Raw genomic sequence first — 17196 nt, 5'->3', positions numbered from 1 at the left:
GACATCAACAGAGGAGATGAACTCATGTAATCAATTTCAAACATAAGATCTGAAGTGATAGCGGCAGGGTTGTTTTGATCAGGGTTTTATGCTGCCGATTCCGATACTGATCATCCATTAGTGAAATTAGCCGATTACGTACTAACTGTAAATTTTTCCATTTATATATGGTCAGTGATGTTGACAGTGTAACAATATCAACAAAATATTCACTAAACTTTGTCCTCAATCTTCCTGTGTCCAAGGAATTATTCCCAGAATTTGTAAACATTTAACAAAAATGACAACAAAATGTATTTATAAGGAAGAAAAAAAAAAAATATATATACATACACATATATATATATATATATATATATATATATATATATATATATGTGTATGTATGTATATATTTATATGTATGTGTGTGTATATATATATATATATATACACACATATATATATATATATATATATATATATGTATATATATGTATGTGTGTGTATATGTATGTATGTATGTATGTATGTATGTATGTATGTATATATATGCATACTCCGTAAATTTACGGTATTAGTACATGTCATTTATATCATAAACCCTATATTTAGTCAATCACCATCATTATAAGCACCAATGTATGTATGTATGCATTTATGCACTGTTCTGTTTTGTTTGAGATTTTGTCTTCAAAAAAAATGCAACAAAAAAGACAACTGTTGGTTTTGAATCCTTGTGTTTGAAAATATAATGTATGTAATTAACATCTGGCCAGGTCAAGACAATGTTTTATTAACAGCTATGGCTGTAGGCAGCCTACCTGAGTCTCTTAACGCTACCAGATGGCAGTAGCTGCATTTAAAGTAACATGAGTCATACATCAAAATACATCAAAAAGCTAAAAAGACCAGGGGACAGGACTTTCCCCTCTACTATTGGTCTTATTTTATATATTCCAGAAAAACAGCGTTCTCTATAGTAGTCATTTGATTTTGGTCTATATATTATGTCCGAGTCAGTCCTCAGATGTTTTCAAGGACCTTCTCCGTAAATGTAAGTCGTTTACAAGTTTTTTTAACTGAACTCGCGGGCCACCAGATGAATAACCCAAATGATGAAAAAGAGGGGTTCTAAAACATTGAGGAGCACCACTAGTACAATTAAAGATGTTGAACAAAGGACTACTGACTGCATATGAAGTAAACAAGTTACAGCAACACTTTGGATACATAAAGCACAGCATGAAAAAAACTTAAAGTGAACTTAAAATTGTGTCTTTAGGAATGCCTCAGTTATGTAAATCATACGTTTGGACCCCAGTGTTCTATGTCTGCTAGCAAGGGTAAAATGTCAATACAAGGATCTGTCACCGTGTTTACAGCTGTCCAAGTTCCTCTGTACAACAGAAGCCCTCTTATGTTTTTAGGAATTTGCTGCAAAAATGTTTTTCTTCCAAGTTTTTAATCGAACTTACGAGCCAGTATGGTGTCATTCCCAGACAGTATTGGCCCCTGGGCCGTCAGTTCAATAGCCCTGATCTAGCAGCTTTATCTAGCTCTGAAGCGCTTTGAAATGTTAGTTGCTTTGCTCGGCTTTTGTTAAATTCATGCATGTTGTACCTTTTTTATGTCAAAATTGTATATTTTCTGCGTGCCATGTATATGTTTACAGTATGTATCACCGGACTTTGTTCTTCTTCTCCTGAAGGAATCAATAAAGTACTATCTATCTATTCTTCTGTTTACTTTATAGTACATCAAGCTGCCAGCTCCTGCAGCAGAGTCGCCCAATGCTCTTCGCGTCTTCTCCTTCTATCTATCCAGCGATTGCAAAGACCAACCACAGGCCAGCTTTGACTGCATCCATCAATATGTTTCAAGGTATGCGGCTACAATAGATGTAACGGAAGCTGACCAAACTGTTTTGATTTCGATTTAGTAGCTATATTTCTCATAGTAATTTGACTATAGGAATAGCAACCAACAACTTTTTGCAGCTTTAACATTACTTAAGGTGCACCTCTTATGCAAAACCGTTTACTACCCATTGGTATCTATTTATATGTATTTGGGAGCCACGTAAGTCCCGAAAATCTGAAATAAAACCCTGGAGGCAGATATTTATAAAACAATCTTGCCTTCCTTCATACTTTCTCCAAACGAGCCATTTGCGGCAATATAAAAATGGATTTTCCCAAAAGTTACTTTTAATGACTGAGTCAGGGCCTACTATTTATGGCAATGGAGGAGACAATGAAACGGTAAAAAAATAAGAGTAGATTGCCAGTGTGTGAATGATTTGTTAGCAATGTTAGCTCGATTTGTAGTGTAGCTTGTAGCTCAGCCTTCTAATGTAGGACAACAGCTTTACCAATCTCCGAGAATATAAAGATTGTTCTAAAAGCTACTTTTAAGGATAATATTAATTGGGCTACAGACATTGATATGTGTTCATTTGAAGCCTTTGTTCTGAAGTTTATTCTTAATTTCCATTTTGCTCAGGGTCTGACACTGGCTCGTACATATATGATGGGATGCGTCGCTGTTGCCATTTATGTTGGTCAAAAGTGGAATATAGTTAGAATACCATATTTTTCAGTACCTTGCAGAAAGCTTCTCACTCAAACTATAGTTATGGTTGCCGGTTTGGGGACGAAGGTTCATTCAGCGTGAGGCGTACATTTGCATCTAACAACACTGCCTCCTAAAACTGCTTGTTGAGCCAAAAAGTGGCTTGAAGATGGGTCTTATCAGAAAAACCTATTCAAAGATTTAGACTAAAGAACTATCATTACATGCTGTGTTGACCAAAATGAGGTGTTTAAAGTAGAAAAAAAAATCATAATATAACCCCTTTGGCTGAATTTGATAGTTTAAAATATATAAAAAATACGCTTACAGCCTCATTTGCTCTCTTTGGTCTGGCCTTAGTGAGTTGATATTTTGAAGACAAAGACGAGAAAGCGTGCAATCATGCGTGGAAATAAAGGCAGGCTAGTGATTATGTGTGTGACGCATGAAAATGACTTTTGTCCTAAAAGAGTTTTTGTAAAGCTTGCTGGCTCGAGCCAAGCTGCAGTTTTTCCACTAGCTGAATCCTGGCCGCCATTTTTTTTTCTGCAACATGCATGGATGGCTATTGCAGTATACCGTCTGTGACATAACATACAGTAGGGTAACATAGGCCACCTTAGCCAGCTTCCACCGCAAAGCTGCTCTGAGGTAGCTCAACGGGACTTTGTCTTCACAGCTTTGACAGCTAAAATCCCCTGTGGCTCAGCAACTCTTTTGTATTTTTGATTCGCAGTGACGGCCGTGAACAGCTGGAAGGTCAAGGGGTCATCCAGGACAAGATCACCGTGTGCGCCACGGAGGACTCCTACCAGATAACCCGTGAGAGGATGTCTCAAGTGGAGAAGGATTGCTGGAGTCGCTCCGCCATCGAGATCAAACCGGGAGTCTCACATCCCAGTAAGTGTCGAACTACAACGAGCATGATAGGTTGTTTAAGGCGGTGGCAGATTTCAGGAGTGCAGTAGTTAAGTCATTGCATGAGTTGATTTGTTTGCCCTGTAAAACTGTTTTTCCCATATCGGTGATGGCTTTTCTGGGACTGAATGTAGCATTTTAACATTTCTTAGCAAATGTTTGCTAGTTTAAATTCTCTCAAACAAGTTTCTGGCTTTGGAAGAAAAAATGGGTCTTTTAAAGGGGAACTTCTCTTTTTTGTGGAATTTTGCGTATTGTTCACAATCATTATGAAAGACATGACGACGGATAGATTTTTTTTTTATGCGTTCCAACTTGTAAATAAAAGTCAGCTTATGAAAACCAATAAATAACCATTCAAAATGTGCCAACAATGCTCTATTTACATTTTGTGACTTGTATACTGACCAAGTATTAGTGATATTGTTATTATAAGCGCTAACGCAGACGAACTATTAATAGCGGTGATGTGACCACTTCGGTGTGTGCCGATGTTGACATCATCGAGTGGTCTGCAGTTTCCTCGCTTCCTTGCTCCTTGTAAATTTATTGTAGTTAATAAATCATGCATCTCACCTGGACAGAAGAAGTCGGAGTATGTATTTCGACAAATTGGTACACTTTGACAGCCATTTGGGACTCGAAAATGGCGAGAACAACACGAAAAGACGCTTGGTCTCCATCCCCCCACCCCCCTTTTCTTCCCAAGGATTATGAGACATTCTTCATCTAAATGGGAATATCGGTATCCCAATGACAGCAGACCTAGTACAGTAAAAGATAATTATCATGTTTGTTGGCTTTCATTAAGTCTGCTGTGAGCACTGATCCGTGATGAAGAGGGAAAGAAAAGCAAACGTTGCGACGCATTTTTGAAATTGTGCCACGTATACTTAAAATCATCCACATACGTAAATATTGAATTTTATTACAAATGTGCCCGTTACTACATTACATATATACTTACATCATTTATTTAATACCTCAAAGGAGGTTTTTGGATATATTTTTTAAGGATTTTATAAGCAGAATTGCACAGCTACCATAGGCTTCATTGTAAGCAAACTTTTGATCGCATTTATTTGTTATATAGAATTAAAAAAACACCAATCAACATGTCTCTCACAATAATTGTGAACAATAGGCGCAATTCCCTAAAAAAAGTGTAGTTCCCCTTCAAGGGGTCATATTATGATTTTTTTTCTACATTCAAAACACTTCCTTGTGGTCTGCATAACATTATAAGGGGAACATTATCACCAGACCTATGTAAGCGCCAATATATACCTTGATGGTGCAGAAAAAAGGCCATTAATTTTTTTAACCGATTTCCGAACTCTAAATGGGTGAATTTTGGCGAATTAAACGCCTTTCTGTTTATCGCTCTGGAGGGGATGACGTCAGAATGTGATGTCGCCGAGGTAATACAGCCGCCATTTTCATTTTCAACCCATTGTAAACATTGGGTCTCAGCTCTGTTATTTTCCGTTTTTTCGACTATTTTTTGGAACCTTGGAGACATCATGCCTCGTCGGTGTGTTGTCGGAAGGTGTAACAACACTAACAGGGAGGGGTTCAAGTTGCACCACTGGCCCGAAGATGCGAAAGTGTCTGCCGCCAGACCCCCATTTAATGTACCAAAGTGGCTCCACATTTTACCGGCGATGACAGACATGGCACAGAGATGTATGGATAACCTGCAGATGCATTTGCAATGATAAAGTCAACAAAATCACAAAGGTGAGTTTTGTTGATGTTGACTTATGTGCTAATCAGACATATTTGGTCGCGGCGTGACTGCCAGTTAATCGATGCTAACATGCTATGCTAATCGACGTTAACATGCTATTTACCGGCGGTGCTAAAGCAGACATGGCACAGAGATGTAAGGATAACCTGCAGATGCATTTGTAACGATAAAGTCACAGAAATCACAAAGGTGAGTTTTGTTGATGTTGACTGCCAGCTAATCGATGCTAACATGCTACGCTAATCGACGCTAACATGCTATTTACCGGCGGTGCTAAAGCAGACATGGCACAGAGATGCGTGGATAACCTGCAGATGCATTTGCAACTATATTACGTTTCCTTCCACCCACATTTAATGCGAAAAAAACACTTACCAATCGACGGATTTAAGTTGCTCCAGTGTCATAAGATGCGAAAGTCCTGATCGTTTGGTCCGCACATTTTACCGGCGATGTTAACGCAGCTATTCGGCCATGCTATGGCTATGAATAGCGTCAATAGCTATTCGCTCAATAGCTTTAGTTTCTTTTTCAATACTTTCATACTCCAACCATCTGTTTCAATACATGCGTAATCTGTTGAATCGCTTAAGCCGCTGAAATCCAAGTCTGAATCCGAGCTAATGTAGCTATATCTTGCTGTGCTATTCGCCATTGTTTGTTTACATTGGCAGCACTGTATGACATCACAGGGAAATGAATAGTGGCATCGCAAATAGTGAAAATCAAGCACTTTAAAGATTTTTTTAGGGATATTCGGAGACCGGTAAAATTTTGAAAAAAACTTTAAAAAAGCGTTCTTTGGTCAAGATGTTGTTTAGATTGTTTTACAGACTGTTTTTTAGCCGCTTTCTGACCGTCTCTTTAGGATGTGCCGTTTTGTGGGCTCCTTTTTACATGACTCCACTTTGACTCCATCTTTCCCCGTCATTCATGTTGTAGTTTTAGCACGTCTACTGACAGATAGAAGTTTGAACCATACAATGATTTGTATTAGAAATGGCTACAGCGGAAGATGCATGTGGATGTATCCGCCAATCTGTCCCACAACAAGGCTAGAGAAAAAGAAGCTTTTAAACTACAAAGTCGAAGAATAGAATAGAATAGAAAGTACTTTATTTATCCCTGGGGGAAATTCAGCACCACACTTCACTCACATTAGACAACAATAATAATAAATGATATAATTTATATCATATATTATATATATAATATACAGTATAATATGAATAATATGAATATATTCTACATTTACGTGCAGTCAAGAAGGAACATATGCATTATACAGTCTGATGGCTGTCTGTATGAATGACACCCTGTGTCGTTCCGTGTTGCATTTTGGGAGTCTGAGCCTTCCACTGAACGTGCTCATTCTCTCCGCAAGGTCCGTTTACAATGGCGGACTCGCGAAAAGTCATGTAGGGTAAATTTCTACCATAATCCGCTGACATCACCGGTGAGAAAAATTTCACACGTGCAAATTCCAAATGCCTCGTTTGGAAGAACTATGAAGGAAGGCAAACATGTTTTATAAATATGTCCGCCATGACTCCATGGTTTGATTTAGATTTTTCTGGACTTGCACGGATCCCAAATACACAAAAACAGGTACCATTGGGTAACAAAATATGGTTTTGCATACTAGGTCCCTTTTAAGCTATCAAGCAAATAGATTTCTAAACAAAAATAATGTATTCAAAATATTTGTTTTATTTGTGTTTGCATTTGGTGGCGGCTCCTTTTTTCGGTCCAAATGTTTCTTTTTGTGTTTACGAATCAACTTTAATCTTGTGGCGAGGCCTCCTTTGAGCACTATGTTCAAGCCTTTTTACTGGCCAGTCTAGTGATGGCATGACGGGCGAGTACTTCCGCTCTCATGTGATTAGAGTGCTGTAATATTAAGCAGGATTTCTGTTTATTTAAGATACATTTGGGGTTTAAAGGCCTACTGAAACCCACTACTACCGGTCGGTAGTAGTGGTCTGATAGTTTATATATCAATGATGAAATCTTAACATTGCAACACATGCCAATACGGATTTTTTAGTTTACAAAATTGCAATTTTAAATTTCGCGCGAAGTATCCTGTTGAAAACGTCGCGGTATGATGACTCGTATGATGACGCGTGACGTCACGGATTGTAGCGGACATTTTGTTCCAGCCCCGATCCCAGCTATAAGTTGTCTGCTTTAATCGCATAATTACACAGTATTCTGGACATCTGTGTTGCTGAATCTTTTGCAATTTGTTCAATTAATAATGGCGACGTCAAAGAAGAATGATGTGCGGATGTGAGGAGCTCCACAACCCGTGACGTCACGCGCACATGGTCTGCTACTTCCGGTACAGGCAAAGCTTTTTTATTAGCGACCAAAAGTTGTGAACTTTATCGTCAATGTTCTCTACTAAATCCTTTCAGCAAAAATATGGCAATATCGCGAAATGATCAAGTATGACACATACAATGGACCTGCTATTCCCGTTTAAATAAGAAAATCTAATTTCAGTAGGCCTTTAAGTCAGCATATGCAGTACGTATAGCTGGTTAACATCTTACCAAGATACGTCGCGTCAGTAATTTATGTGCAGGTATTCTGGACCAGAGGTACTACGGAAACAAGATCAGAGCCCAGGGTTTCCCCTCCACTGCCAACATATCTGTGGGTGTGGCGGAGTGGTCACCATGACGTCATTGAGTAATTTGTATAATTTGCTATGGTGAAATGATTTTCTATAAAAAGGCTAAAAAAAATGTGTACATACATTTAAAACAAATCTGTTTTCAATAATTATTATTAACACATATTTTCAATTGTTGCTGCTTTTTGTACACTGTACTTTGTTGAGATTTTTTTGAGTAGTCAAGGACTTATTCACTTTTTTAAATAAAAAACAACTAGCAACAAATGTAGCCTCTTCTTCTGGTGTTATTATAAAATGTACTCGTGTTTAGAGACTACTTCAGTCCTCGATGTCCCTGACGAAAGAAGCAAGCCGCTGCAAGCATGACTTCACACTTGCTTTGTGCTGTTGCTCTCGTTTAACCTCTTAATATTGACACATTTTGTAGATGGCTGTCCACGGGTATAGCTGAATCCAAAAAAATAAAAGATTAAAATAAAATTAAAAAATCGGTCTTAGCCTGGGCCCTGGAGAGGGGGTCCAGACTGAGGCCAAGGGAAAAAAACAACTCATAGCCATAGTACACGTCCCTCTTACATGTGTGTAAGAGGGATACATCAAACATCAAAGAACACAGAGGACATTAAAGACATTAAAGCAGCAGATACAACCAGACACTTCTACATACAGCTATGAATAAAAAGTAAAAGAAACATATCCACTTTGGTGGCCTCTGCGGTGTTCAACGCCATCATCCGCTGGGGTGGAGGGAGCATGGCCAGAGACAGGAGCAGACCCAACAAAGCAACCAAGACAGCCGACTCCACTCTCGGCCAGTGTCCAGTCCGCATGGATGAGCGATGATACGTCCAAGGAGACTGAGGTGTCCGACACCTGCTCACCCAGCCAAGACACAGCAAAGCCTCTCCGTCCCAGCGCTCAGTGCTAGCTCTGCAGCCCTGTCCCCTCATCCGCATCTCCTTTAGTCCCTCCAAACCGACTCCGGTGTGGCAGACACCCAGCAGCTGGTCTCCATGGCCAAAAGGCTCCCAGGAGGCAGATCCAGAAGTCCACAAAAAAGCACCACAGAGGTGACAAAAGTGCCACCCCATGTCACACAGTCCCAAAAGGTCCCGGACCAAAAGGCAAAAAAATATAATAACACATGAAGACAAGAGGGAAACACAAAAGGATGACACAAGAACACAGAGCTCCTGCCAACAGCAGCCACTACAGCAGCGCCAATTACAGCATTTGGGAAACCTGTAGTTGATTTTAATTATGTAAACGTTATATTTTTGTCAACATGTGATAGCAGGGGGACCCTGCCATTCAAAACTAGGCTGCTACATTACTAATGATTATTGTAACTATAGCTGAAAAAAATAGTACAATATCAATTGGAGAGACTATTCATCCCTGAACACCATGGAGTTCATGTAGGCTTAATGATGCAGTTACATTACTATATCAACTATCACAGACAGAAACTCTTCATTTAACATAATGTCCTTTTTTGCTGCTTCAACACAGCTCAATCAACACACACACACACCGCACAATGAGCTAACACGCACACCGCAAAATGAGCTAACGTTACACTAAAAGCTAATTAGCTTTCACCTCAAGCCAGGACTGCGAGTGAGCTGAGCTGCAGTTTGTTTCTAGAACGTCAACGGGGTCATAGTGATGTTATTAGTAGTTGACTTGGAAGTGTTTAGTATAATTTGGGGAGAGTACGTTGCCTGCTAAACACCTATCTGTTCGACGCTGAAGCGCTTACTACATGCTCTCTTAATACGCACTGCTGATTGGTTGTTACCGCTCTGAATACGCACTGCTTATTGGCTGTTACCGCTATGGTTGCAACCAATCAGATGGATGTGTGGGTGGGACAATGATGGGTGCTGTGTAGGAGATAGAGGCAGAGCAGCTCATTAATACTTTTGCTTAGGCGGCTACTTCATATGTTCGTGTGGAAACTCATTCGGTACACTTGCGCACCGAACCGAAACCCCCGTACCGAAATGGTTCAAATACAAACACACGTCCTGTTACACTCCTACAATTTATCAATGCCAGCAAAATTATCAGGTTGATTTTTTTATTTTAATTGTTCAAATAATTGACCTATTATCAGCCAAGGTCGAACCATAAAGAAGGGACGGCGTGGCGCAGTGGGAGAGTGGCCGTGCGCAACCTCGTCACGTCCGTTGTGTCCTGAGCAAGAGTGAAGTATCTTGCTCCTGATGGGTGCTGGTTAGCGCCTTGCATGGCAGCTCCCTCCATCAGTGTGTGAATGTGTGTGTGAATGGGTAAATGTGGAAGTAGTGTCAAAGCGCTTTGAGTACCTTGAAGGTAGAAAAGCGCTATACAAGTACAACCCATTTATTTATTTATTTAACTGCACTTTTTGGAGGGAATTCTGCCTATTATTCACAATAACTATGTAAGACAAGAATTCCGATGTATGATTTTTTATTCTAACCCGTAAATAAATGCAAGCATAAATGTGCTTACTACTGAGCCTATTCCGCCCATAAAGCCCTCTATATAGCCATCCAAAAACTGCCAACCATACTCCATTTACAATCTGTGACTTGAATATTAACCAACTATTAGTTAAAATGTTATTAAAAGCGCCAACGCAGACAAACTTTTTATAGCGGCGCCATGATCACAGAGAGCTAACTAGCTTGTAGGGCTATGTTGACATGATTGGCTGGTGAGCTGTTTTGTCGCCTTGGTGCTTGGGAAAGTTAATTTTAGATCATAAATAAGGCCCCCCAACTATCAATGTGAAATGTGTCTTAAATCTTATACATTCTGATCTTTAAAAAAGTCTCAAATTTGACTTGTGGAAATCAGCAGACACAGAAGTAGATTTGCAACCCAAAACTTGAGACACAACCAATGCAAACAAAAAAAAAACAAGAGAATGCAAACAACTTTATTGTTTTATGAGAACAGTTTTGTAAAGATTTTTAAACAACATTATCACTTAAGTTTTGTTTGAAAATCTTTTTTTAGTTTGTTTGATTGCATAAATTTACCTCCATACAATTTGGGCAGCGTGTGTCTTCAAAAGATTGTGTCAATAAATCAAAATTAAATTTCAAAGTACTTCCTGAGTGATAATAGTAACTGACAGCTGTATATAATAATCTACAGAACAGGCAACTATCAATCTGTCTTTAAAGCACCTTTTTTGTTTTTGGCGTGTTGTGCGTTTAAATCAATGTTAGCGATCACAAACACATATTAATCATAACATGCTGAGGCATCTTTTGCCAGCTTCTTTTCTCTTATTAGTGTATATTCCTCCTCTCCAGCCTTGGCTGCTGTTATGCAATATAGTTTCCCGGCAGAATTGTTAGACCCCCATGTCAGTACTGAGCTCCAGGCTCTCTTGCTCAAACTCTGGATGCTTCTTGACCAAGTTTAACCCATGTTGATTGTGTAACAACATGCTTTTTAAGGTGAAGATGGTTAAGGAGCATGCAGCACATGCACATCAATAGGTGCACTTTGTTTTTTTCTCTATAGCCTTAGGTGCTCTTTGAACTACCCTATAATGCAAACATATGGAAGAGACAAATAGTGATTAATGGCTTACCCTGCATTATTATTATATTGAATATAATAATGCATTCACAGTATATTTGCAGTTGGTTAAAATTGAAAGCATCTGTTTCTATAATGTTGCCTTTCTGTAACCTTTAAAGTGCAGATTAAGGTATAACTGGATTATCGCATACCGGAGCTCTCGGTGCTGTAACATGCCCATCCTGTACATTGCAGTGAGGGATTCACCTGGAGGACAAATAGCTGCCATGCATTTTGGAGGCGGTGCTGCCACTTGTGTAGGGTTACACGATAAACATGTTGTTGATTACAAATTTGACTGCTACATTTGACTACTCGTGTTTTGAAAAAGGCATTGACTTTTGAGGAATAAAAAGTTTTGAACCAACAACCTTAAATGGATGAACACAATCCCTTCCAGGACAACCTAGAAATAACCTGCAAATACCTAAAAACTGTTTGTAAATACAGTATAATGAGTTGGAAATTAAAATAATATTTTCCGAAGTCAAGATGTAGCAAATAATCTTTTAGTAAATGCACTGTCAATGTTTTAATTAGCTTAAAACATTTTAGCTGTGATACAGGTGTAAGAAGAAGTGAACCACAAGTACAAATCCCGTTTCCATATGAGTTGGGAAATTGTGTTAGATGTAAATATAAACGGAATATAATGATTTGCAAATAATTTTCAACCCATATTCAGTTGAATATGCTACAAAGACAACATATTTGATGTTCAAGCTGATAAACATTTTTTTTATTTGCAAATAATCATTAACTTTAGAATTTGATGCCAGCAACTTGTGACAAAGGCATTGGGAAAGGTGGCAATAAATACTGATAAAGTTGAGGAATGGTCATCAAACACTTATATGGAACATCCCACAGGTGTGCAGGCTAATTGGGAACATGTTGGTGCCATGATTGGGTATAAAAGCAGCTTCCATGAAATGCTAAGTAATTCACAAACAAGGATGGGGTGAGGGTCACCACTTTGTAAGCAAATTGTCGAACAGTTTTAGAACAACATTTCTCAATGAGCTATTGCAAGGAATTTAGGGATTTTACAATCTACGGTCCGTAAAATCATCAAAAGTTTCAGAGAATCTGGAGAAATCACTGCACATAAGCGATGATATTACGGACTTTTGATCCCTCAGGGGGTACTGCATCAAAAACCGACATCAGTGTGTAAAGGATATCACCACATGGGCTCGGGAACACTTCATAAAACCACTGGCAGTATCTATAGTTGGTCACTACATCTGTAAGTGCAAGTTAAAACTCTACTATGCAAAGCCAAACCCATTTATTAACAATATCTTGAAACGGCGCCGGATTTGCTGGGTCCGAACTCACCTAAGATGGACTGATGCAAAGTGGAAAGGTGTTCGGATTGTTATAGGCGCAAAGTTCAAAAGCCAGCATCTGTGATGGTATGGGGGTGTATTAGTGCCCAAGGCATGGGTAACTTACACATCTGTGAAGGCACCATTAATGCTGAATGGTCCATACAAGTTTTTGAGCAACTTATATTGTCATCCAAGCAACGTTATCATGGACGCCCCTGCTTATTTCAGCAAGACAAGTGTTAAAACAGCGTGGCTTCATAGTAAAAAAGAGTGCGGGTACTTTCCTGGCGCGCCTGCAGTCCAGACCTGTCTCCCATCGAAAATGTGTGGCGCATTATGAAGCGTAAAATACGACAGCGGAGGCCCCGGACTGGTGAATGACTGAAGCTCTACATAAAACTAGAATGGGAAATAATTCCACTTTCAAAGCTTCAACAATTAGTTTCCTCAGTTACCAAACATTTATTGAGTGTTGTTAAAAGAAAAGGTGACGTAACACAGTGGTGAACATGTCCTTTCCCAACTACTTTGGCACGTGTTGCAGCCATGAAATTCTAAGTTAATTATTATTTGCAAAAAAAAAAAAAAAATTTATGAGTTTGAACATCAAATATGTTGTCTTTGTAGTGCATTCAATTGAATATGGGTTGAAAAGGATTTGCAAATCATTGTATTCCGTTTATATTTACATCTAACACAATTTCCCAACTCATATGGAAACGGGGTTTGTAAATGGGGTTAAAACTTAATGTCAACGGATATATCTGAAGTTGGTCTATAGATATTTAAGTCAAATTAAAGTTAAAAATAAGTGATATCATCATCATTTTTTTTTAACACTTTAGTTGATTGAGACATTTTCGGGTTTCCGGGACCATTAATGTTCAACAAAATTGAGGGAAGCCTTAAGGGTAACAATAGATATTGTATTGGTTTTGAAAATAAAAAATATCAAAATGGCCCTCGCATGCTTTATTTTTCAGTGTGCAGCCTTCAAAAGCTTGGACACCCCTTCTTATGTTGTGCACTAAAATGAAGTCTTTGCTGTCATCTCACGAATGATGAATGTGCGAATTTAGATGTATTCATCAGTGTTTACTTCCTTATTAACATTCACACTTTAAGGGTCTTTTGTAGTTTAGCACAAGCTTGTGGGTGGTGTATTGCAACAATGGACTTAGTGGTAAAGCTTATTATAGCATATCCCTAAGAGATTAATCAGGCTCTACTGTTCTGTGCACTCAGGCAAAAGCATCAAGTTCCAAAAGAGGCCACCTCTTCCGTCTGCATCAGACGGCGGCTCATGCAAACCTCCCGTAACAAGCCGGTGGAGCGGCAGCATGTCCTCGGTCAACCAGAAGTCCCTCAGGGAGCGCATCATTCACCTGCTGGCTCTCAAGCCTTATAGGAAGCCAGAGCTGCTGTTGTGGCTGGAGAGGGAACGTGTCGCATCCAAGGACAAGGCAGAGCTTGGAGCCATACTGGATGAGGTATGACTACAGATACTAACTGAACACATTGTTAGGTACACCTGCACAAATTTGAAATTAAACAGCATGTTTACTATTGGGGTTTCAATGTGTGTAGAACTGCTCTCATTAGATTGTGCATCATTGTTTGGATTAGCTCCACACAGTCTGTTATGTAATTGCACAATCTAATGTGATTATGCTCACTTAACACTAGGTACCATTTCAACAATACGCATTATGTATGGAGTCTGCTATTGTGTACAACTCTATATATCCTGTATTCAGACATGCTTTTAGAGAGACTTGTCCTTTACAATGTTTCGTTTGCTGTGTTTTCAATTATGCCGTCAAAATACATGTCTCAGTTGACCCTGTGTTTGTTTTGGTACGGGACGTTCTGTCAGCTACCCCCAAAAGATAATAAACCTTAGAGGCAGATTGTGACAAGATTAGGAACCAATTTCAAGATGTTTTCATGTTCCCTAGACTATCAGCAAATTGGCAACAAATTGAGCTTTGTCTTGTGTTTTAGGTAGCAAAGGTAAACCTCAAAGACAGCAGCTACATGTTGAGAGACGACTTCTTCAAGCATGTGCAAAGGGACTGGCCCAGCTACAACGAGGAGGAGCGGCAGCTGGTCAGCAAGTTGTTGTCACGGTGCGTTTGATTTAAAATTAACTGCCTTCAATTTGTAATGTACAATGTTCTAATGCTTTGGTAGCCCTGTGATCAGACTCAGATTTATTGGCCAAGTATGTTTAAGACACAAGAGAGCACACAGTACTGTATAGACGTCAAGTTTTTTAATCATTAGACAAACGCTCAGTGACTCATAGGCATTTAGCTGCTAAGTCCCACTAGTGCAAAAACATTTGTCTTAATCGTGACCATTTTTCAACCAATCTTTCTCAAATTTTACTGATATGCTTGTCAGTCAGGCAGACAAGTTTATTTATAGAGCACAATTGGTACACAAGGCTTTACATAGTGCTTTACAGAAAATTACAAGAAAGCAAAAAAAAAAGAAACAAATATAAAATAATAATAAAATAATCATATTTCAAATTAAAATTTGAAAATAAAATCATCATGAAGCAATCAATCAAAAAGTGTAGATACATTTGCTAGGAAGCTACTAACGTTACGTCCAGCTCATGTTCCGCCCTAATCAATACTGTTGGTGATCAAGCTAGCTCTGTTTTAATGGGTTATATGTGCCATTTATCCTTTCTCAAATACAAAATGTCTTATGCTTGTGTTGATTTTGGCTGTATGAACCGTTCAAATCACGGAAAGGAGAAACGTTTCTTCGAAGTTCCTCTAGAGGTTATCAAAAAGGGCGGAAAACTGCGAGATTTGTGGAAACGACGACAAGATAATTACGCCGCTCACACTGTCGTCCAGTGCGTCTCAAATATTTTCTGTTATTCACCCCCAGGAAAAAGAAATACATTTCGCACCACTGTTGCCATTGTTAAGGCCTGTCTCACATTTTCTGGAACATAAAACCGAAACGCAGTCTCACCATGTTTGGTTGTACCTCTACACTCCAGCAAGAGACCACTCTCTGAGGTTCCTATAGCTCGAGATGGTTCATATCTGTGAAACTTCAAGTCTGTAAGCTTTATGGAGTCACAGTTTGGGGTTTGATATCAGTGCCACCATGCGGTGTATTTTTCACAAAAATTATAGCGCAGGCAACTTAGTAGGCAGCCCCCCAGGAATTTGCCATGTCATCAGTGCGCCAATTCACACAAATTCAATCAATCCCCTGTTCCTGTCTAAAGCGATAAGCCTTCTGTGTAATGTAGTGTATAACATTCACTTCCTAGTTTACATGTGTTTTTATAATTATTTAACATTTATTTATCTGGGGTAAGACAATTCAGATCATATTTCTACTTGGAATGCTTACCTCGCAAAGAACATGACAGTGATGTTCAAGTGTGATGATAATCTGTTATTGTATCTCATTTACCAGCAAGAGTTTACGCTATAGATCTCTTAACAGTTCACAAATGCTCTTAATGTGTGGTGATAAATGTGTTGGAACATAGATGAATGTTTAAGATGGACAAACACTTTTCAAGTGTAAAAGATACACGTAGAATGTCCGCAACTTGTGGACGACAGAGCAGACAGCGAACAATAAGGAAGGCTTTGGTAATGTTTTGTTTTATAATTATAATTATTTATTACTATTATTACTTATAATTCATTAAAACAGTACAGTCATTTGACAATGGCGCCTTAGTAGGGATGTACGTTATACCAGTACTACCAAAGTACTGCAGTACAAATTAAATAAAATCTGTACTATACTGCCATTTGGAAAAAAAAATGCTGGTACATTTCATTTGAATTACTTTTTCACCTTTTTAGTGTGAAAATGGAACAAATTAATGTAATAATGTATTGATGGAATTTAAATAACATACAATATTGTTTTCTTAACTAGGAAGTTACAGCCTCATGTCAATGGCCAGTCAAAGAACCCCCAAGCCAATGGATCAATACTGATGACGCAGGAGGACAGAACACTACATCACAGCATCGCAAAGAACCCAGTATTGGTAAGTGGTCCTGTTTGATTTTGTGATGATTAAAATTATTTTTCAGATTAAAAAAGTATGTCTTGTGTTTTTCATTATCCAGAAGCGCCCCATACATTCTGATTCCCCACCAGCTTTGGCCACAAAGCGACAAAGGCAAAGTGACCACAGAACGCAGCAGCAGCCAGCTACCAATGGACTCATAAACAATAAGAAAGTGCATGGTAATGCACATCCATGTTTCCTCTCACACAAGACTGATTTACAGGGGATTCATAACACAACGGGCAATTATGACTGCTCGCCAGGAGAGCAACACTGTTCTCCGCTAACTTACCAAGTTTTGAGTATCTCTGATGTGTCCGGCCAACACGGAAGCAAAGCTATA

The 17196-nt window shown here is 38.9% G+C and overlaps 1 protein-coding gene across 4 annotated transcripts in view; it reads left to right on the top strand.

Moving 5' to 3' along the window:
* Nucleotides 1–17196, top strand: part of LOC133537293 (RNA polymerase II elongation factor ELL2-like) — a 61772-nt gene that overhangs the window by 38260 nt on the left and 6316 nt on the right. For 3 of the 4 annotated variants that reach the window (XM_061878296.1, XM_061878305.1, XM_061878315.1), the window contains 6 exons: nt 1736–1863; nt 3290–3453; nt 14030–14274; nt 14789–14913; nt 16715–16829; nt 16912–17196. The exon at nt 16912–17196 is cut by the window's right edge and continues 175 nt beyond it. In XM_061878296.1, coding sequence (XP_061734280.1) covers nt 1736–1863; nt 3290–3453; nt 14030–14274; nt 14789–14913; nt 16715–16829; nt 16912–17196 — 1062 coding nt within the window. The remainder of the gene's footprint in view (nt 1–1735; nt 1864–3289; nt 3454–14029; nt 14275–14788; nt 14914–16714; nt 16830–16911) is intronic. The other variant, XM_061878324.1, reaches the window with a different exon arrangement.

Source organism: Nerophis ophidion, linkage group LG02 (genome assembly GCF_033978795.1).
Source record: "Nerophis ophidion isolate RoL-2023_Sa linkage group LG02, RoL_Noph_v1.0, whole genome shotgun sequence".
NCBI lineage: Eukaryota > Metazoa > Chordata > Actinopteri > Syngnathiformes > Syngnathidae > Nerophis > Nerophis ophidion.
The sequence above is the reverse complement of the archived record's forward strand: the minus strand, read 5'-3'. Positions and strand labels throughout refer to the sequence as shown.